We start from the raw sequence: 23,041 nt of genomic DNA on the forward strand, positions 1-23,041 counted from the left end.
ATTTAAAACTTTTCCACACACATATCACTTGCAAGCTTTCATTAACGATCAAAAATAAAGAATATTCGATGATGATTAACCTGGGCTTGTTAGGGGAGTATCTGTCAATAAAAATAAAATCGGGTTAAGTACGGTTCCTTTGAATTCCACTAAGAATTTGCATCCTTTGACAGATACGTATTTCGACCATATAGCCGAGGCGGTAAACGCACGGGTATTCAGCATGACCATGCTGAGGGTGACGGGTTCGATTCCCGGTCGGTCCAGGATCTTTTCGTAAAGGAAATTTCCTTGACTTCCTTGGGCATAGAGTATCTTCGTGCCTGCCACACGATATACACATGCAAAATGGTCATTGGCAGAGGAAGCTCTCAGTTAATAACTGTGGAAGTGCTCATAGAACACTAAGCTGAGAAGCAGGCTTTGTCCCAGTGAGGACGTTACGCCAAGAAGAGAGAGAGAGGTATTTCGACCTCAACTGTAAGGTCGTCTTCAGTGTCTTGTAGTCGAGTCAAGTACAAGACACTGAAGACGACCTAACATTTGAGGTCGAAATACGTATCTGTCAAAGGATGCAAATTTTTAGTGGAATTCAAAGGAACCGTACTTAACCCGATTTTCTTTTTATTTATTTAAAGAATATTCGCAAATTATTTGAAATCATTGATATGATTACATTTTATTTATCGGTACTTTGTACTTAGTTAACTCTGTTTGAACAAAAACATTAGAATAAAGTTTATACAGGGGATAGACAAAATGATCGGGACAGGCAAAATTTTCCCTTCTCAAAAAAATTTCAAATAGTTGTAACTTTTCGAAAAGTGCATCGAATATTCTCAAATTATTACTGTAAGTTCATCAACTATTTGTGTGTCAGTGGACAAAATTTGAAAAAGATCGGGCCATACTGCACGAAGTTATAGGCATTTTAGAAAAAGGTAGAATTATTCGATAGTCAACTTTGAGATGTTATATCTCCGGGTTCAATGAACCGAACGCAATTAAATTTTGACCATTTATCACTTATATAATAAGCTTTGAAAAGCTTTTGACATAACTTAAAATTCTTAACACGGAAGAAAATTATAACGACTAGATTATTTTTCTAATAAAACACCATGTTTTCTTAAATTTCAACATCGTTTCAAAATTCAAGATGCTAATTATAGTTCATATAAATTCCCTGGGATTGTCTCGAATACAAATATGTTTTAAAGGAAAGTAACAACATAGGCGGCAATTCATTGAAAATTAATTGGATGCATATTAAAAATAGACCAATTTACTAAAAAATCGTGAATTAATTAAATCGCTATAACTTTTTCTCTTGTTAATAATTTCAAGTTGTGTCAAACGTTTTTCAGAGCTCATTATATAAGTCAAAAATGGACAAAATTTCAATGCATTCAGTTCATTGAATCCGAAGATATAACAGCTCAAAGTTGACTATCGGATAATTCTACCTTTTTCTAAAATGCTTATAACTTCGTGCAGTATAGCCCGATCTTTTTTCAAATTTTGTCCACTGATACACAATTAGTTGATCAGCTTATAGTGAAAATTTGAGAATATTTGATGCACTTTTCGAAAAGTTACAGCTAATTGGACATTTTTTGAAAAATGAAAATTTTGCCTATCCCGATCATTTTGTCTATCCCCTGTAGTTTATTTTTTATTGCGTTGCGTTGCGTTGCGTTGCGTTGCGTTGCGTTGCGTGGTAACGGAGTAATTCGTAGATTGCATACTGAAAGTTGTCATGTTTAAAGCTTTAATACTCTTATTCCAGTTACTTATGGAAAGCTATTTGGGAGAGAACAGCTATCCAACCAAAAGTATAAGTAGAAAATACATGAAAACTTTCATTGCCGGCCACGCCCATCTTCTCCGTTACGAGGATAGGAAAGGAAATGATGATATGACACCTACTTAATAAAAGGCCAGCGACTCACCGGCTCCCTCATAAGTGTCAAGGAGTTGGATATATGGAGCGGGATGATTTGGGATTCACTATAAGCAAGTGATGCGACAAGATTTTATGTATGTATGTGTAATTGAGTTGATCGTGTAGATGTGTTGCTGTAAGTATGAATGTCTTTTGTACATTAAACAACAGTCGTTGGGAGTGACTTAGCTAAGAGATTAATTGTCACTCCATGGGCCTTTTTACTCCAGGGATGGGGCACAGGCATTTTCACTGTGTCCTGGCTAAAAAGCCTTGGCTTAAGCGCCATTGATCGCTCTCTGAAACGAAAAGAAACATAATTTGGCCAACCGGAACTGACCTGCCTATAGCGTTGCGTCTTCTATGTTACGAGAAGGGGAAGGGATAAAGGGGAACGGATTATATCTATTTATCGAGAGGCCAGCGACTCACCGACGCGCCCGTAAATAGTAAGGAGTTGGGAGTTTGATTAGGGAATAGTTTAATGTTTATTATATGTAATACAACAGGATTATTGGGGTTGGATTCGCTAAAGCACACAATTTTCATCCCAATAATGTATGGAATGAAAATTTATATCTAAATCAGAAAGACCTCACCAAATAAATTCTTGCTCCTACTGCTTCATTTAAGCCATTGCTGCAGCCGTACCAACGCCTAAAAACGGTTGGCTCTGGAACGGTCGGTGTCCACACTGTAACCCATTGCTGATGTTCTCTTTCCGCCGTTCTCCTATTGCACACAGTTCATCCCAAGACCACGAGTCAGCTACGCACACTTCTTAAGAAACAAATCACGTTTTTCCTCACCGTCGCAAGAGGCAAAACATTTTCTTCAGCCAATTTTAGCACGGTTCGAGATCTACGACATGATGGGGCAGTTATTTATTCATGAAGGAATACAGTTTATCCTAAAAATCTCACATTTCACTATTGTATTCGTCTAAAACTCTGGCTAGATTTGTGAACTGCATCTTATTTTTCACCATTTCGTCGGCCGAAATCAAAACCACGCGGAACGAGAAAATGACGCGAGACAAAATTTGAAACACAACCGCCAGCACGCGCAACCTGCTGCGATCTATCCCCTGTAGTTTATTTTTTATTTCAGAGAAAATCAGTTGAGTTGTGAAATAAATCGATTCTTCATCGTCTATCAAGTTAAATCGATAGCACTTACAATCTCTTACATGAATCAGAGAGTACGCGTATTGTATGGTAGCACGGAGGTAGACATGGGTAACGCACTCGCGAATCGACTCAAAGAATCGATTCGCGAAACTGAGTGAGTGAACCACGATTCTTTTCAAAAGAGTTACGATTCACTCTTGTTCATTACAATTTAAACGAGTTGCCGCAAAAATGAGCTTGACTGCGTTTGGACTGCGTACTTAATGATGATTCAAATCAGAATATCTAATTTTTTGCAAATTGATCAATTCATTCTTATATTCTGTAACAGTGATTCGATTCTGAGGTAAAATGAACGAAAAAGAGTCAGTGCACATCGAAAACCACATTTTTTTCTAATCCCAAAAATGAGTTACTGAATCGATCAAAAGAGTCGACTCTTTTTTGAGAGTGAGTCGGAAGCGATTCACTCTCAACATTGAATCAGTTTTCCCATATCTACACGGAGGTCTCCAAATAGTTTTAACTGTGTAAGGGGTAAGCCCTCCAAGCTTCTTTACCACCCCCACCAATGCTTTTTCTCATGAGCTGTACATACATGTGCAGACACAGAGCAAGAGTTATCATGCCCAAATTAGTCCTTGCTTGTCCTGAAATACGAAAATAGATCAATTTGTGCACTTCAAATTTATGCTGGTCGAAGAAAACCATGAAAATGTTCTGCCAAAGTGAACCAAGTACAAAAATCACAAAAATCTGATGAGCCATTGGCAAAGATAACTTAGAATTTCTATAGTTTTTGGCTATTGTTGGTCTAATATGACGCGAATTAGCTCATGGAATAGGTACTTGAAATGTTCTGGAAAATATCAAACAAGAAATATTGTGAAAAAACTGTTTTTTTTTTCAGAGATCATCCCAAGCCAAATTTCAAATTGACCTACTACGGCAGCAAACAAGTTCACTAAAGACACTCAGTATCTAAAGTAAACAATTACAGAAATAGGAAGTGTTTTTCTGCTTCAATAAGGATTCGGACCATGGTCCATGGGGAAAAGCATTTTGTAGTGGTAGGGCAAGAGTTCGAATTAGACGCACACATACAAAACGTGTTGGAACTCAAAGTTAAAAAGACATTTGGCGTAACTTTGATCAGCAAAATTTTAGCTTACGGATGGTGGTAGAATCACCACACGGTATTCATTTCTTTTTATCCTTCCGTTTTAGGGAAAAGTTTTAGGGAAAAGTTGAACTAGGGTCGAACTTTTGCCCCACTATTTTAGCAGAAATTGAAAGACATACTTGTATGCTACAAGTTCTCCGAGCAACGAATCCCGGTTAGAGCCAAAGAGCAAATCAAGAACAAAATAATAACAAATTTTGCCATCATATCTCATTTTATCATTTTTATGTTATTTATGAATAACACTAAATAGCTCGCCAAGAACACAAAATGTTTTTGCAAAATTTGCTATTCCCGAGTTATTATGTAATAACAATAAATAACTAAATAATAAGAAAATATACAATCATAGCAATATAAGATCTTCTGAGCATCCTAAGTGAAATAACATTCCAATGGCATAATTTGCAATTTTGCAATTGATGAGTTATTTTGTATTTGTTTTATCTATGTATCTTCTTTTCTATACATAAAAATGGAATGGTGTTTGTATGTCACGAACAGGCTCGGGAACGAGCCAACGGATCTACACCATTATTTCAGTTTTGCATTCGTTTAGGGCTACGACGTGTTCGTGCGAAAAATAATTGGGAAAATCGACAAGGAAAACACCAAAATCGAAAAAGTTTGAAATTCCATTTTGCGGGGCATTTTTCTACAGAGCTGCATGTCAAAAAACACAGTAGGCAGGCAGAACAACGTTTGCCGGGACAGCTAGTTTTAAATAAATATTATTGGAGAGATTGTTATTGAATAAGATCTAGAAGAACAAAAAATAATAACTCACTTTGTGCCAGAGAAAAAGTACATAATAACTAATTTTGTAGTAGTATGAACTAATTATTTTCCGGTACGAAGTCAGTTTTTTTTTGTAACTTTAGCTCTTATTCCCAACAAACTAATAACAAATGTTGTCGTTCAACTATTTAATTTTTATGACAAAATTTTATCCTCGTTAGTTATTTTCTTCTACCCGGGATGCCAAAAAAATTAAAGGGACACTCTAATATACGAATTTATCTGGATACTCTAAAACGTCATCATATTCTCTAATGTGTAGAACATATGCTGTAACTTATATTATGTTTTATTAGAACTAGTTGTTCGGAAAACTTGTAATAGACAAGTATATCTTTGAATTTTTGCCAAAAGGATTTGTTTTTTTTTGTGTTGTTGTAGTTATGATTTTTTGAAGTGCGAAAATAGTCGAAAAGTATGAAGTTTATTTGAAGCACCTCTTAGTTTACAATGATTTGGTTGAAGTTTTGATCTGTTACTTCTTTTTGGATGCCAATCGTAAACTTGAAAATCAGAGAACATGTTTATTTGATGAGCAGCTTGCATGGGTTTTGTTAAGTTTTACGTTTGACCACTTCCGGCGGGATACCTGGAACCGATTCCGGTTGTCTCAAATATGATCTGAGACTATGCTCTTGTCAACTGTTCATCGGGTTACCTAAAAAGTCGAAAATTTATGTGATCTAAGGCTGTTTTCTTGCTATTCGTTCGGCAAATTACTCGACGGCGGGTTACTCGTCTCGTCACCAGTTCTTGAAGGAATACATACAGGCCCGGATTAAGAATTGTGGGGGCCCGGGGCCCGAGCGGATGTGGAGGCCCTTCTGAGAGGTGACCAAAAATGTTTTTCCTTATTTTCGAACAATACTTGAGCAATATGAAAAATAAAGCTAATGTTTGCAATCAAAAAAGGTTTTTGTGGGGGCCCCTAAAATGTGGGGGCCCGGGGCCCGGGCCCCCCCGGCCCCCCCCTTAGATCCGGCCCTGAATACATACTACCAATTCTCCCACATATGGTCTGAGATTATTAGTTGGCTTACCGTTTATCATGTTACTGAATAAGCCATTGATAGGGTCTGAGACCATTTGGGCAGGGTGACCTATTTCGGGCACTTGTTGTATCCGGAACCGGTTCCGAAACACTACCGGTTCAGATATGGACTGAGTCTTATTGTATGCCAACCTTTAATTATCAAAAAAGCCGCGCTTTGATATGTCACATCCATGGATTTGGTTCACTTTAATATTTGGCCACTTCCGGCGGGACACACGGAACCGGTTCCGGAACACTACCGGTTCAGCTATGGTCTGAGGCTGTTTTCTTGCTAACTGCTCATCGGTATATCGAAAATGCCGCAGTTGATGTGTCGCATGCATGGGTTTGGATCATTTTTATGTTTGACCACTTCCAGCGGGACATCCGGAACCGGTTCAGATATGGTCAGTGCATGATGATCAAATAATGCCTTAAAACAAAAAAATACTTACTGTGAACAAGAAACATGAGCATTTGTAAAGAAGTGGAGTAATTGAGCTGCATTAAGTAATATAGAATGCGGATATAATGAATATCTAAGCAAAATTGATCCAAACAAAAAACAAACACCAAAATAAAATAAAAACGTAAAAAATCGCATTTTTTTGTGGAACCGCTCCTTTCTGCTCGAATCGATTGCATTGCAAAATTTCTGATGGAATCTCTGCTAGAATTACTGTAGCAAATCAAATCGTTGTTGTTTAAAACAATGTACCTACAGTAATTTCTGACAAGACGTTCAAAGGAAAGATTTCACTAAGTGCTGGAATCTATAGATCTCCATAAACAAAAAAGTTCGTGTTGCCAATACCTCAATGCGTTTAAAAAAAAGTCAGAATGTTGATATAGCAAATTTTGAAGCGAAGTTTTGAACATTCCTAAACTTAAATTGAGAAGAAAAAACAATTGGGAAAATTTTCCTGATGGAATTCACAAATTATTTTCTTAAAAAAATCACCACATGAACCATAGTTTCAAACTGATAGAATGCCTTGAAGGACTCCTGCAATAATCCTGGAAAAAAAAATTCCAGAATGAATACAGGCCCAGTGGAATAAAACTTTGGGGAATATGTGATTAGGGTCCTTGAAAAATTAAAGCATTTCTAGATGAATATTTGAATATTTGAAGACATTTGCTTAAAACGGAATGTAGATAAATCTATGGTAAAGGAGTACTAAACAGATGGAATTTCCTGTCTGGTGCATAGCTCTCCGGAAGGCAATGGATTGGATACGATATATTATGCCTGGAATGTATTCAGAATTTCGTTCCAGAAAAAGAAGCAAACAAAATCATAACCATCGTTTAATCGTTGTAACACCGAATTTAAAAACTCTTTGGAGAGTTCCACCATACCAAAAACACCGTAAACATGTTAAATGTTGTTTCGAAATTATTTCACAATTTTGCGGAGCTCAGTTTTATTCCGCCAAAAGAAACTTTTCGAAAACAATAGTTTTGCATTTGACAAAACGATACAAAAAATATCTGAACAACAAATTTCACTTAGTCGAATTCTGCGTCGTTTCATGCGCTGAGATGATCGTTATCTCTTTTGGTTCAAAAGTTACAGGCGTTTTAGAGCTTTAAAAAATGCACATTTTCGTGCGCTGAGAATGTTGCTACGTCATTCCATTCAAAAGATATTGATGATTTTATAGAAAAAATAGACAGTTTTCAAGTATTCTTCACTTGAGTTACAAAAATAACACCCCTCTAATTTTTTGATATGTTTTATAACAGCATTTCTTCTTTTGAATACGGGCAAAAGATATTTTTTATGTTTGCCCCAACCCGTCATAACACCTTTTTAAAAAAAACTATGATTTTTTAAGAAAAATGCCTGTAACGTTTGAACCAAATGAGATAACGACCATCTCAGCGTACGAAACAACGCGTCTTCAAATGCTCTACAAGTGTTTCTTGGGCGACTTTGATGAAAAATCGAAAATGAAAAAGTTAACGCCAGAAAACCGGTTTTTCTTGAACCACCCTATGCCTTTTCAGAAAAATACCTCAATTTTAAAGCTGCATAAAAAGTGTCTTCAGCAAACTTGCTCAAAATTGATAGATCTACAACTGTCCCAAAGAATGAATATAGTTATTCTTGCAAAAAAAAGTTTGGTTCCCAATTTCTTTGAAAATATGGACCACCCTAATTTTCATGTATATTGAAAAGAGGGCCTTATTTTTAGGAACAACTTTGTCGAAGACCATATTAATCTAGAAAATCATTTGAAGGTGCTGAATGCATCTTTCCTCGTAAATCTGGTTCGTGGACTATTATGCAGTGCCTTATAGCGGATAGCAAAATGAATTTGTTTGAAAATGTTATATTTTTGAAAAATGTTGAAACACGCTTCAATTTTTTTTGATCCGATTTTATGAAAGCGTAATATTTTATTGCAATTAAAAAGGTTGACGGCAAAATTTTGCTAAATGCTACCGTTTCCGAGATACAGCGATTTAACTATAAAATTTAGTGAAAAATATCCATTTTTCGGTCCTTTCTTAATGCTTTTCAAGTCATTATGTATATTTTTTTCGGGGCGATCCAATATTATTAATTATACTGTGAATACAAACGCAAAAAGTAGGTACAAAAATATGACAAGATCCACAAATTTAAAGCATCCAATTCACGAAACGTTCATGAAACAATTTTCCCTAGTAAGTGAATAATGTGTATTTCTTAGACTGGAGTTGTGTACTGCTCTGAACCGCAAGTCAGTCCCATCTGTAAAAAGTAGGCGTTGAAAAAAAGGGACTCTGAAATTTTCAAACTCGGTTTATATGTGAAATTTCAAAAAATCGTCATGAATTGAAAACTTCTGCGATCATTATAAAACTTTCACAAAATATTTCAAACGAGAGAATGTAGCTGTGAAAAATAATAAAATGGTTTTAAAGTACTTCGTTTTGTATAGCAGAGCATCCAAGTTCGTAATGGGACTGACTTGGAATTAATTTCCATTATGGGACAATCTGACTTGTGTTTTTTTAACGATATTACTGAACAAACTATATATTTTAATTCACGCAGCTGAAAGATCATTCGAAGAAAAAGATAAAAAACTGCCATTAACTCAATTTTGCCCAAAATACAGATGGGATTGACTTCAGATTCACGACAGTGTAAAGAATGGAAATTCAATGTGTATGTACCTAAGTGTTCAGTAATGTCTTAACTAGTAGTCCGTTCGCTGGAGATGAACCAGGCTCGGGCTGAAAATCTCCCTAATAAAGCTAATAATAATAATAGAGTCCGTTCGCAAAAGATTTTTTGAACAGCTTTTCGTTTTTTATCTTTATTCATTGTCATATACCTAATCACGCTGTATTCTGGACAACTTTTGTATTTAGTGCAGCCACTGCGTGGTGAAGCGAAGCGAAGTGAAAGGATAATTTTGTTTTATTCTTCAGAGAAGACGTGACTGGGGTGATCAGCGGCTACCGATTTTATTTTTTCAAATGTATTTTATTGTCAAACGAGATTATATGTAAATATTGCTAAACCCCTTGAAAAGCCTTAGCCTAATACTCTGTTCATTTGCGTTCTACATTTTTGTTCTACCTTGAAAACTGCTTTGAACTTTTTCTAACAGCTTGCTTCGCAAGTTATAATCAAGTTTTTTCCTGGACTTTTTTTTTTCATTTCCGCTTTCGTGTTAGACAGATCAAAAAGTGAAAAGAAACACTATGTTTAACGATCACTTCTACGACTAAAGTCGAGAACAGGACTCTCATCGATGCCACCCATTTTTGCGTAGGAAAGGGTCAGGAACAAACAACCTTATGGCATCTGACGGATGCCTTGCTTGCCTCTTGCTACAGATACGTACCAACGGCGTCAACGACAATGGCAGCTCGCATTGTTTGCACAAAACTACCCCCCAGACTCACATGTAGCTATCCGCCATTGCAGCAAAAGGTGAAGCCTTCTGCAACGACATATGTGGGACCGACCACATTGCCAATGTTGGAACTAGAGCTGATTACCGTTCATTTGTTAAGCTCATTTCCCACTATCATTATTTATACAACAATTTTTATTTATTTACTTTAATCTTATCCATTCATTTTCACTTTCATACCCATTCACCTGGCATTTCATCATCCGGCGACACCCATCCACCACCCTCACCGCGTCGTTGTCGTTCGACCCAACCATATGCTCCGGGTGGCCCATATCTCCCACGATAAACCAACGACGCCGGACGGCACACGGATGAATGAAATTGCACATCAACCGACCGAATCGCACTGAAGTATGAAGAGCTCGAGCGGCAGAAGTACCTGATTCTGAACGGACAATACAGCCTGCGCAACTGTCCCCGGCCGCTGATCCCGCTGCATAGTGTCGTACTGGTAAGGATTCAATTAGCTCGTAGGAAGGTGTAGTTTATGTATGGATGCGCGTAAATGCATCGAAATTGAAATTAATTTGCCTGGTAGGCACCCAGCAACCATTTGAGTACCGCGAGCCTCAATTTGATTGAGAGCGAAAATTTGATTTTTTGTTACTGTATGCCAATTTTGGCTATTCGTTCTGCTGTTTTGCGTCGTATAAGTGAATTGCAATTTCCTAGAAAGTATAACAATTTGATGGTTCCTTGCAGCGTAATCATAAAATGCATTTTCCGAAAAATCCTTAAAGCATCACCGAAAGCGAAGACGCTGAAATATTAATGTATCTAAGATTTCGGTAACTGATTCGTTTGACGTTTGAAATGAAAAATAATTGTTGATGCAGTGCAATTGGAAAAATAACGCATTTATGCAATATTCAGTTCAATATGTCAGTATTGAAGGGCATTTATCACTGCATAAAAAGAGGAACAGCAATTTAGTACCAATACGGTCCAAAAAAATATGTAATAATTACGGTTACTAAAACAATGGTGGCCGGAGACATATGTAGACTAGCGTTGGGCATTTTTGAATCGATGTTCGCAACATCGATGTTTTTGTTTCGATTAATCGATTTTTTGAATCGACGTTGAAGCCCCACAAAATTGACCGAATCGATTTTTTACATTCGATTTTTCTTTCGATTCAAAACAGGTTTTGCAGTTTTGAGGAATCTAAATTACTGTTTTAGATTTGTTTCTGATTTCGTAAATTAGGCTGACACAAATTTCGTTTTTCTCTAATGTCTCCCCCCCTCGGATAATTTTGGTCGAAATCCGATATTTTGAGGGGGAACACAAATAAATTATTCAAGAAATTTAAACTTTTAAAGTGAAATTAGAGACGATGAGAAAATTTCTTAACAAATCCGATGAGTTTGACGATTTTGCCTAACTGTTTGGGTAAATTTTCATCAAATACATTTATTATTTATCATCCTCCCCTTGACGAGTCAACGAGTAAAGTGACAATAGAAGGAATCGAGATTTGTTCCGGCCTTATATGAGTATGAGTAATTCCTACAAGATTTTTTCCATAGCTTGCTGCAATGATTCCATGTTGAACTCCTCCAGAGATTCCTATAAGGATTCCACGGTGCTCCATTTACCGTTATTATAAAAAAAAATATACCATCAAAACCTGAAACGCCATTCTCTTTATCTATCTATCCTACACCTCTGGACAAATTTTAAAAATCATCGTTGGGCGAAATTTTGAGTTACGCCCTTTTAAAGGCCCTAACCTCTAAAAAGTCGAGTTTTCTATAGAATAACACCACATTTCATAACAGAATAATGAATTAAAGGCATCAATAACAGAAATTATCATGAACAACATTGAAATTTGGTAGTATGCATCCATATGAATATCGGTGGAGTGCATTTTGTATCAAAATTTATCATTACGTCAATATACGGTAGAAGTTCTTAGGGCCTATAGAAAGCAAACATTACATTGGTGTAATAAATTCAATTAAAAGTATATTGTATTGTGATTCCATATGTCAGAAGATGTTCATATTACTCTCCATCAAGGCGATAGTATTTACATGCTCAGGACCAACATTTCAAAAGGACGTAACTGATCTTTAAAATAATATCTTCTCCCATAGCTGAAGATCGTATTTCATCTTTCCTAGGACACCAACAACCACTATCGGAAAGAATTGCTTTTCCTCCATCCAGTAGTGGTTGTAGATTGCAACGGAAAGAAAAAGGTTTGGTTTCGGCCAGCAGTTTCGCCATTTTGAAATGATAGCACCGATATATGAAGAGCGTACACTCTCTATACAGACAATCTGCTTTTAAAAACAATAGGCAAATATGGGCAACCATAAATTAAACAAAAGAAATATGTCTGTGTGTATAGAAAGTATAGAAAACTAAAACATTGAATGGCCAAAAGACAAAAAGTCGAATCAGGCTTCAAATAATCACACATGAAATGATGCATGGAAATTATTTCTTTTTTTTTAATTATGTAGGTAAGACCTTTTGTCCCTACTAATTTTATTTTTTTCGACCTAATTACAAGAAAAATTATCGTGCAAAGTTATGCAAAAATGTAAATAGATATGCTCGGTCACATTTGATCGTTCCGTTGTCTTCTGGGTGGTCAATCATTCCGCATTTATTGTAGAAGACACGAACACGATATGATGTACTGGCGACGATCTATTAGCGATTTTGAACATTTTTGTGCAATAATCTACGGCGAAACGCGCAATATTGTCCTTGATTTTTTTTTTTGCATTTTTACGTTTTGTTTTCTCAGCCTCAGCATTTCAAGAGCGCGTAACTACTTTCCAAAACAACACCTTCTTTCAAAGCTGTGGTGTGGCACTTCTAGACAAAAAGAATGCTCCTCTTTCGATGGCTTATATTAGAGGGGTGACATGATATCTACATCCATAGAAGAAGAGCCGTATCATAAACCAGTTACGCCCTTCTGAAATGCTGAAGCTGAAATGATAAATCGTACAAATCTGGAGCAACATTTGAAAAAGGCATACAAGCATTGGTAAACAATGACTTTACACGTCGATCCTGAGCCTTCATCAACTTATTCACACAAACTAAGACAGTTTTCAGATAGAGCAAACATCGATCTTTCGGATAACGGTGTTCATTTGCGTTAGGCTGCTGTTGGGCTCTCGTAGCGATTTCGAAAAAAGGCACAAAACCTGTTGGGCCCTTTTCAAATGTTGCTCCAGGAATGAAATAAACAATGAAAGACAATTGGTCGTAGAAAAGTTAACCCACGAGCGCTCGCGCTGTTGTATTTTGTACAACACGTTGAAAAAATCTCGCTTTTTGTACTCAGCATTAGCGTGGTGCTGACGCAGGTTGTCAACCGCGCGAGTTACGGAAGGGATTAAAGGTCTTACCTACATATTTTAAAAGAAAAAAAAATCACCCAGAATATTATGTTTAATTATTTTTGCCTGTTCCGACTTTTTGTCTTTTGGCTTTTCGATATTTTGAATTTCTATTCTTATAACTTAAGATATGGGGCACACAGACATATTTATTTTTGTCTAATTTGTGGTTGGTCGTAATCAATATTTTTGACAAATTTTGACTATTGTTTTTAAGCCAGATTTATTGTATAGAGAGTGTACGCTCTTAATATGTCGGTGCTAACATTTCGAAATGGCGAAACTGCTTGCCGAAACCAAACCTTTATCTCTCCGATGCAATGTACAATTACTACTGGACGGAGGAAATGCAATTCTTTCCGATAGTGGTTGTTGGTGTCCTGGGTAAGATGAGATTCGGTCTGCTATGGGAGAAGATATTGTGTTGAAGATCAGTTACGTCCTTTTGAAATGTTGGTCCTGAGCATGTAAATACTATCGCCTTGATGGAGAGTAATATGAACATCTTCTGACATATGGAATCACAATACAATATACTTTTAATTGAATTTATTACACTAATGTAATGTTTGCTTTCTATAGGCCCTAAGAACTCCTAACGTTTATTGACGTAATGACAAATTTTCATACAAAATGCACTCCACCGATATTCATATGGATGCATACTACCAAATTTCAATGTTGTTCATGATTATTTCAGTTATTGATGCCTTTAATTCATTATTCTGTTATGAAATGTGGTGTTATTCTACAGAAAACTCGATTTTTTAGAGGTTAGGCCCTTTAAAAGGGCGTTACTCAAAATTTCGCCCAACGATGATTTTTAAAATTTGTCCAGAGGTGTAGGATAGATAAATAAAGAGAATGGCGTTTCAGGTTTTGATGGTATATTTTATTTTATAATAACGGTAAATGGAGCACCGTGGATTCATCTAGCGGTTCCACCAGACATTTCTTCGGGAATTTGTCCAGGGATATTTTCAAAAGTTCCTTCAGTAATTCTTCAAGTTCTCTTTTCGAGGTTTCCTTCAGGAATTTCTTCAGAGATCCTTCATGGTATTTCTGCAGATATTCCTTCAGAGATTTCTTCAAGGATTTCTACGAAATATATGTCCAGAGTTCCGCAGTAAATTGATCCCGTAATTCCATTTGGATTTGTTATTCAAAGTATTTCTGCAGGAATGTCTTCCAAAAATTTTAACAGAGGTTATTCAAAAACTAATCCAAGAATTTCTTCAATAAAACATCCATAAATTACTGCACACATGATTTTCTTCAAATTTTTATCCCGCTAAGAAAATTTTCGTGAGATTCCCAGAGAAATTTTGCATGGGATTGCTTCGAGATTCATCATGGGGTTTCTTCACAAACTTCTCCAAGATTTCTCCAGGGATTACCCTGAGAATTCCTTCTGTGATTTTTTCGGGAACAACTTCCAGGATTACTTTAGAAATGCCTTTGAGAACTCTTCTTGGGATTCCTTCAGAAATTCTTCCTGGAATTATTCCAGAAACTCCTCCAAGAATTAATCTAAGACTTCCTCCTCGAACTGTTTAGAGATTCCCCTAAGAATTCATCGTGGGATTGATTTCAAGCTTCCTGCTTCTTCAAGAACTTCTCCAGGAATTCCTTCAGGAACTGCTTCAGGGATAGTTCCAAAAGTTCTCCTGCGTACTTTTTTTTAGAATTCCTTCAGGATTTTCTCTGCAATTTCTGCAATTTCTTCAGTATTTCCTCCTGGGATTTCTTCAGAAACTCCTCCTTGAATTCCCTAAAAAATTGATCCCTGGATTTTTTCAGGAATTCTTCATGAGATTCCTCCAGAAATTCCCCCAGGATTCCTCTGGGAATTCATACATGGATTTCTCTAAAAAATCTTACAGGGATTCGTCCGGGAATTCCACTAGCAATTTCTCTAGAGATCCCTCTAGGAATTTCTCCAGAGATTCTTATGGAAGACATCTTGAGATATCTCAAGATTATTATTATTCTTCTACAGATTCCTCCAGGATATTTTCCTGAAAGCGCTCCAGTAGTTCTTCAGGGAAATCCTCCAGGAATTCCTCCAAGGGCTTCTCTAACGATTCATCCTGGGATTCACCATAGAATGTATACAGGGATTCCTCCAGGAATTCCTCTAGAGATTTCCCAAGGAATTTCTCTGGAGATTCCTCTTGGAACATGCATGTCTCCAGGAATTTATCCAGGGGTTTATCAAGGCATTCCTTCGTGAATTCCTCTTGGGATTGCCCTAAGCCTTTACGAATATTCCTTTACGAATACCTCCACGGGCAATTTCTCCGAAAAAATCTCAAGGGATTCCTTGGGAAATTCCCTCAGGAATTCCTCTTGGAGGCTATATATGAATTATTCCAAGAATTTCTCCAGCGATTCCTGCATTAATTCCTTCTGAGATTCTTTTAGGAATTCCTTCAAGGATTTCTTCAGGAAGCCTCCAGGGAATCCTTCAGAAATGTCCCCAGAAATTCCTGCCGGAATTCATTCAGTAATTATTCCTGGTAATCCTCCAGGAATTCCTCTGGGATTTCATCAAGTATTTCGCCAGGGATTACCCCAGCGATTTCTTCAGGAATTCTTCCAGGAATATCTCCAGGAAATCCTGCATAGATTGTTTCATAAATTATTTCGGAAATTTATTCAGGAGTTCCCCCAAGATTTTTTGCAGGGATTCCTCAGGGATTTTTTCCACGGTTTCTTCCAGGAATTTCTCTGGAAACTCCTCTAGGAATTTCTTCAGAAATTTCTCCAGGGACTCCTCTCAAGATTTTTCCAGAGATTCCTGCAGAAATTTCTCCGGCGGTTCCTCCAAAAATTCCTCCAGAAATAGTTCTCGGGAAATTCCACCCAGAGTTCCTCTAGAGATTCCTCCAGGGATACATTCAGGGATTTCTTCAAGAATTCCTCTAGGGATTTCTCCAGTATTTCCACCTGGGATTCCGCCAGGAATTTGCCCAGAAATTCCTCCAAGGAATGAGGTTCTTCTAGACATTGCTTCAGGTATTCCTTCAGCGATTTTTCAGGGCATTGCATGGAATGTCAGATCGGTTAAAAGTGTTTTAGGAGATTTCAGGGGGTCTCAGCTGTTTCAGAGGGTCTCAGAGGATTTTCAGGGACGCTTAGCGGTTCTTAGGAGCATTCAGGGGGTTGTAGGTGAATTAAGAAGGACTCCAGGGGATTGGGAGTCAGGGTATACAAGGTTTCAGAATGTTTTCAAAGGCGTTTTAGAGAGGTTCAGGTGATCTCACCGGTTTCATGGAAATCTCAAATAGGTTTCAGGGGATCTCAAAGAGTGCAGTTCATGGGAGTTTCAGGGGGACTCAAGATTATTCAGAGGTGTTCCAGAGGGCCTGATTACGGTTTCAGGGCGTTTCACGGGCGTTTCACGAGAATCTTAGAGGTGTTTCAGGAGGTCTCATAAGGTTACAGGGGTTCTCCGGAAGCCTCGGGCGCATTTTAGAGAGTAACTTGAGAATTCAGAGAGTGTCAGAGGGTTTCCAGGGGTATTAAGGGCGTTTTAGGGAGTTGGGGCGTTTTTGGGGTGCCTCAGGAGGTCTCTAGGATTTTCAGAGGGTTTCAGAGATGTTTCTGAGGTGTTTCAGAAGTGTTTCAGGTGCCGTACCTGTTCCGTGCGAGTTTCTTGAATCCACTTGAAACGCCCCTGAAAGGGCTCTCAATCCTCTAAAACAAATCTCAAACGTCCCTGAAACCCTCTGAAACTCTCTGAAACCCCTGAAAGGCCAATGAAGACCTAAGACTCGCTGAAACCACTTTAAGCCTTCTTAAATTTCCCTGGAGCCTCCGAAAACACCCCGAAATCCCCTGGAACCCCTTTGGCCCCATCAAACTCAAAGCAAAATATCTGAGAAGTTTGGCATCTGATTCACACAGCACGATATTTGAAAGGAAACTATTCAGGGTATGCACTGCTCAATCTAACGGAAAAAACGTCTGATCAATTTCGACCTGGAGATCAATTTGACCCTGGTTTACGGTACATGGCATAAATAGAGGTTGACGTCGAATACCAAACGTTACGCTCAAAACTGAGGATAACCGCAAATGAAAATAATTTTCAGATTCTACGCTTGTGGATTAACTTACTTAAATTATGGCCCAGTAGTGGTTCACAATATGACGACACGGCCCATGGGAATTTCTGAATCACCTGAACTGCCGTGAATCGCAAGTCAGTCCCATCTGTAAAAAGTAGGCATTGAGAAAGTGGACTCTGAAGTTGATTTGATTGATTTGTCTTTATTAAAGAGACTTTCAGCCCTTGGCTGGTCACTCTGCGGTTTTCAAATTCGATTTCTATGTAAAACAAAAAAAACCGTCATGAATTGAAAACTTCTGGGATCATCATGAAACTTTTACATATTTTTAAACGTGAAAACGTAACAGTGAAAAATTTAAAACTGGCTTAAACAGTGTTAAGTTTTGTACAGGAGAGTAGAGAAGTTCTGAATGGGACTGACGTGCGAATACATTTCATTACGAACCAATCTGTCTTGTTGTTGTTTTTAATTTTACTGAACAAACTATATATTTTTATTCACGTAGCATGATCTTTCATCCCAAGAAAGTTCGAAAACGATCATTACTTCATTTTTGTTCAAAATGCAGATGGAACTGACTTGCGATTCACGGAAGTGGAGTGCTAAAATGTAGTGCAAACGTTTTTCGGATTGTTCATCTCATGAAGCAATGTTTTTGATATAGATACATTTCAAAGATCAGTGGTTATTGGTCATGCAAAATTCTCAAAACACCATGAATTTGGACTGAAATGATTTTTTTTTAATTCACGCCTCATGGAGCACTGATAACAATAATAGTTCTGTTGCAAAACACAGTGGTTTCTAATCTGGGTTTAAGGGTCACAAGAATTTCGCAAGAATTAAAAGTGCTAGGAAAAAGTGAACATGTTTTTCGGATTGGTCATCTCAAGAAGGAGTATCTTCAATAAGGATGTGTTGCAAATATTAGTGGTTTTCAATTTATGGTCACGCAAATTCCTCAAGAACCGAAATTGTGAGAACTAAATGAAATTATTTTTCGGGACTTTCAGGAGATCTCAGGTGGTTTCAGGGATTCTTAGGGGTCCCAAGAGCCCTCAGAGGCGTTGCAGGGGCCCTTAGTGGCATTTGTGGGGTTCTCAAGGAGATACAGGATGTCGCAGGTGCGTTTCAGGCGGTCTAAGAGGCGTTTCAGGGGTTCTCAGGAGGTTTCAACAGGGACTCCAGGGGTTCCAGTGGGGTTTCTCGGGAGTTTCAGGGGTTCTCATGGGATTTCAGGGGGAATTATAAGAGCAATCCAGGGGTTGATTGATTGATTGATTTGCCTTTATTAAAGAGACTTTCAGCCTTTGGCTGGTTCGTCTCTTTAATCCAGGGGGAGTTCCAGGAGGTCCTATTATGGAGATCTCAGGATGGCTCAGGGGTCTTTTGGGCTGACTAGTTGTCGTATCCTATCCTAGGCGTAGAGGTTCTCAGGAGGTTGCAAAAGGTCCCAGAGTCATTTCAGGAAGAGTCAGGGGTTCTCAGGGGCGTTTCATGGGTTGAGGGAGGTCTCAAGAGGCCTCACAGGCGCTTCAGGGGGGCAAGGATATCTGAATGGGTAAATTTTGGACTGCGTGGTTTACGAACAAACCTATATTAGATTACTTATCGCCAAATAGACCGTTACCTCAGCTTGGGAGCCACTAAGCTTTGAAACACCCCTTGACTGTAAGAGAAATTAGAGTGACCAGTGACCCCAGATTGGAATCCTTCGAGTTATACAACGCCGCTTTAATACAATTAGTACTCCTTGAGATCAGTGCTGGGAATGGTAACAGTAGTTTGCTTGAATTTGATGAATGTATCGCTGGCTTTCCATATGCGGGAGTAATTTTTTGGAATCAGTATAGTAGGCGATCTAAAAAAATACTACAGTAGCAGATTTGACGCAGGAGCTTCAAATGAATTTCATTGAAATTCATTTGTTGTACTAGTGTTCTTCATTAGGACCATCGTCATCGACCGAAGCACAGAATTATCCGATGACACGCTCCCGAAAGCCCGTATGTTCCTTACAGCATCGTTACACCCTTGGTTACATCTTTCAAGCATCGCGGTTCTCCCTTGGTCCTCGTAAGCGTCATCCATTATTCAGCAGAAGGAAACCTAGGAGCAGACTACCTCGTTCCATTATTGAAGTGATCGTGTACGCCGACGCACCGCACCACACCGATGTGAAAGTGTGAAACGACGCAAATCGGCTTCCGGTTCCCTAAGCTCTCAAGAATCAAGTATATTTTATGCATGATGGTGCACTGGTGGAGTCAGTTTTTGGTTAATGTAAGAAGCCGTTCCAGTTGGCATGTCGGCCGCTGATTGCCAGGCATCGTTAAACCCCCACGCCAATCAGCGTGCCGATTATCAGAAAAGCTACCACCATCAAAATAATAAATAAAATCTGAACTATAACTGGATGTCCTCTTGTTTCAATACAATCTTTATCAAATAGTTAGCTTCGTTCTCAATTGCTTAAGAAGACGAGAAGGTCCGCCCCGTATGTCCGTCCGATTCTGCCAGAAATAATCCTCGCCATTAATGTATAGATTCTCTCATATTCTCATCCCCGAGAGCCCTACTGATTCATCCAGCGAAGGGCTACCCAACTTTTTATCCAAATCATCCTAAAGCCATGTCTCCAAGCTTGACCCGTCTAGAGCTGTCTAGAGAATCCCGTCAGAACAGAGACATAGCGATCTACTGTAGCAAACTACCGTAGCAACATAGGGTTTCTAATGAAATTCAACAAACTAGACTACCGTAGCGGACGGTTTTGCATTCATAACCATGGGTAGCTGTGATTTGAATAGTTTTGACTCCGCCAAATGAACTTCGTGATTTTTCCCAGCACTGCTTGAGATACAGAATCCAAAAAGCATTCCCACCTTCTTCTCTGACTTTCGGTTATTACGAAATTAGCATGGTCCGTGACTCCAGATTGGAAACCACTGAGATTTGCATCACCTATTTATTGTATCAAGTGATCCTTGATAAGCAGAATCTTAAAAACATTCACACCTTCTTCTCAGACTTTCGATTCTTGATAAACCAGCATGGCCCGTGACCCCAGCTTGGGAATCACTAAACTCTGCAATGCTTCTTGAGACGCAGAATCTGAAAAACCTTTTCACTTTATAAGCGCACTTTCGGTACTTGAGAAAATAGCATGGCCTGTGCCCTCTACATGGGAACCACTGAACTATGCAACACCACTTTGTTTGTAAAGTAACAAATTTTACATTACTATGTGCTGTTAAGAAACACGCAAAACACCTGTTGATAGTATAAACGAGTTTCAGTCCCAAAGAACACGCATCTAAATATAGAATGTGTATCAGCTTTCCTTCAAGTTAACTTTGCATTTTTCTACATTATAATTCTAATCAATTAACTTGCATCCGAAAACTCTCACGTTCCCCATCGAACAGTTCCTCCTATAATCATTCTCCATCCTTTATCTCTAATTAAAGGCGAAGGAGCTCGAACGGGAACGCAACCTTATCCTTTCCGGTGCCGGGGACTCCATCCCGGAGGACATGAGCAGCTCGGTTTTCTCCGTCAACAAGAAAACCAACCAACACATCTGCAACAAACGCGAAAAGGTTCTCACATTTTTTTTTTCTTCCTGCTCCACCGTCAATCTTTTAATTGCCGAATTGCGCGTTAATCTTTTGCGTTTTTTCAGCTTAAAACCATCCGCGAGAAAAATGCCGAACGATTGATTAAGCAGGGTCTCCGATGGGAGCGGGAACGCCTGCAGATGGAGGACTACAACCGTCAGAAGGAAATCGAACGCAAGTCCCGGCGGGAGGCGCTGCTCGAAAAGGAAAAGCTCTACATGATAGAGGACAACGAGCGGGCGCTCAATTTGCTACGAATGAAAACCAAAAAGGGTCCCTGTCGAGATATGGATTTGCGCTCGCTGTTGATGCAACAGCGGGAGGAGCTGGGCGAGAAGATTCAGCAACGGGACTTCGATCTAAACGACGACAAACGGATGGATTCCGATCGGAGCAAGGAGAAGAAGCGCCGCCGCAAGAAGCAACCGACCAAGAAGGGAGCGGATACGCAACTTTCCTCGCCGGAAGAGGGCTACAGTTCGATGAACCCACCGGAGCAGGCCAGCGACTTGGAAACATCGATTATGATCAAGATTGACAAGGACAGCAAGGACTCCGGCGATGATACGGATGCGCTGGACGATGTCAGCACTGTTGAGGTCTCGGAGGGGGCAGGTGGATCGGAAGCGGAAGACGCCGATGCCAGTGAAGCTGTAGATCCGGCGGAAGTGGCCGAAGCGGAAGCTATGAAGGAAGAAATGAGCAAGGCTTTGGAGAAGAAGAAGGTTAAAGCTCGCAATGAGGATCCCAAAATTACCAGATTGAAGGAAGCGGATGTGAGTATCTAAACTAGTGTAAACTAAATCAATACTAATGACAGAACTATACTTCCAGACCGTCAACGAAATCTACAGCATTGCTGATGAGATTATTATTTTGGAAAAGAAGAAGGGCAAGAAAGGTTTCGGAATGAAGTAAAGAAGTGTGAATCGTTGCAGTTGAAAGGGCTTTGAAAAAATCTAGTCCGATTTATGTGCTCGGCGAGCGCATGTAAAATTGATTGTGATAACGAGTGACCCAACGTAGATTAGTTGTTTGTAGCAAATATATCATGTTGAATAATTTGAATACTGTTTCATTATGATGATTGAAACCCTTACAATATTATAGAAATTTTAACAAAAGGGGGATTTGCTCTGGCCGAAACAGTTCATGGAAAATGCCGTGAGGAAGCTTTAAGTGGAAATATTTGAGAACAAATGGAAGATCATTACGTCCGACATAATTTCCAAGGGCTTATGGCACATTTTTTGTTTGGACTTTATTTCGCATAAAAATCCGCCCTAAAGACCAGGATATTATGGTACCAGTCATTAGAATCTCGATGTTGTAAAAACATATTTTAGAAAATCAAAATTTCTAGTGCCGTTCTTAAAATTTGGGATAATGATATGCCATAGGAATTCCTAACAATTAAAAAAATCCTGAGGAGTCTCAGAGTAACTCTCGCTGAAAATTTCTGGAGGAGTTCTCAGAAGGAATTATCATGGTGGAAATTTTGGAGGAACTTCCTGGGAGAATCCTTTGATAAATTCTCGGAGGAACTCCTGAGGGAAATTTTGGAGGAACTCCTGGAGGAATACCCAGAGGAATTCACGAAGAAGCTCCTGAAGGATTTTTTGGGGGAATTCTTGACGGAAGGAATTCCTTGGGAAATTCCTGGAGGGATTTTTAAGGCGACACCTGGGGGCATTCCTGGAATGTAGAAATTTTTGGAGGGGTCCCTGAATTTATTACCTGCTTGAATTTTCCACCCATTATTTCTAGCACAAATCTGAACATTCATCAAGCGCATTGGCCTGAGAATGTATCTACATACTTGTTTACTGTGACTCGAGTAAGCAAACAACAAGTATCAGTTCTAGATCAGCTTACTTTATGGGTCCCCACTTTTCCAGATTAGTGCTTGAGAAAATTCCAGTGGAATTATGCCTCCGGTATGTCTTCTTCAAAGTTGTCCAG

The 23,041-nt window shown here is 38.7% G+C and overlaps 1 protein-coding gene across 6 annotated transcripts in view; it reads left to right on the forward strand.

The window, feature by feature from the left end:
• Nucleotides 1-22,143, forward strand: part of LOC109432481 (IgA receptor) — a 135,691-nt gene extending 113,548 nt beyond the window's left edge. For 4 of the 6 annotated variants that reach the window (XM_062849548.1, XM_062849547.1, XM_029871059.2 and 1 more), the window contains 4 exons: nucleotides 10,365-10,463; nucleotides 20,930-21,061; nucleotides 21,145-21,855; nucleotides 21,914-22,143. In XM_062849548.1, the coding sequence (XP_062705532.1) occupies nucleotides 10,365-10,463; nucleotides 20,930-21,061; nucleotides 21,145-21,855; nucleotides 21,914-21,997 (1,026 nt within the window). In that variant the 3' untranslated portion in view covers nucleotides 21,998-22,143. The remainder of the gene's footprint in view (nucleotides 1-10,364; nucleotides 10,464-20,929; nucleotides 21,062-21,144; nucleotides 21,856-21,913) is intronic. The other 2 variants (XM_062849550.1, XM_062849549.1) reach the window with 1 other exon arrangement.
• Nucleotides 22,144-23,041: the final 898 nt, after the last annotated feature.

The sequence above is a fragment of the Aedes albopictus genome, chromosome 2 (assembly GCF_035046485.1).
Source record: "Aedes albopictus strain Foshan chromosome 2, AalbF5, whole genome shotgun sequence".
NCBI classification, from domain to species: Eukaryota; Metazoa; Arthropoda; class Insecta; order Diptera; family Culicidae; genus Aedes; species Aedes albopictus.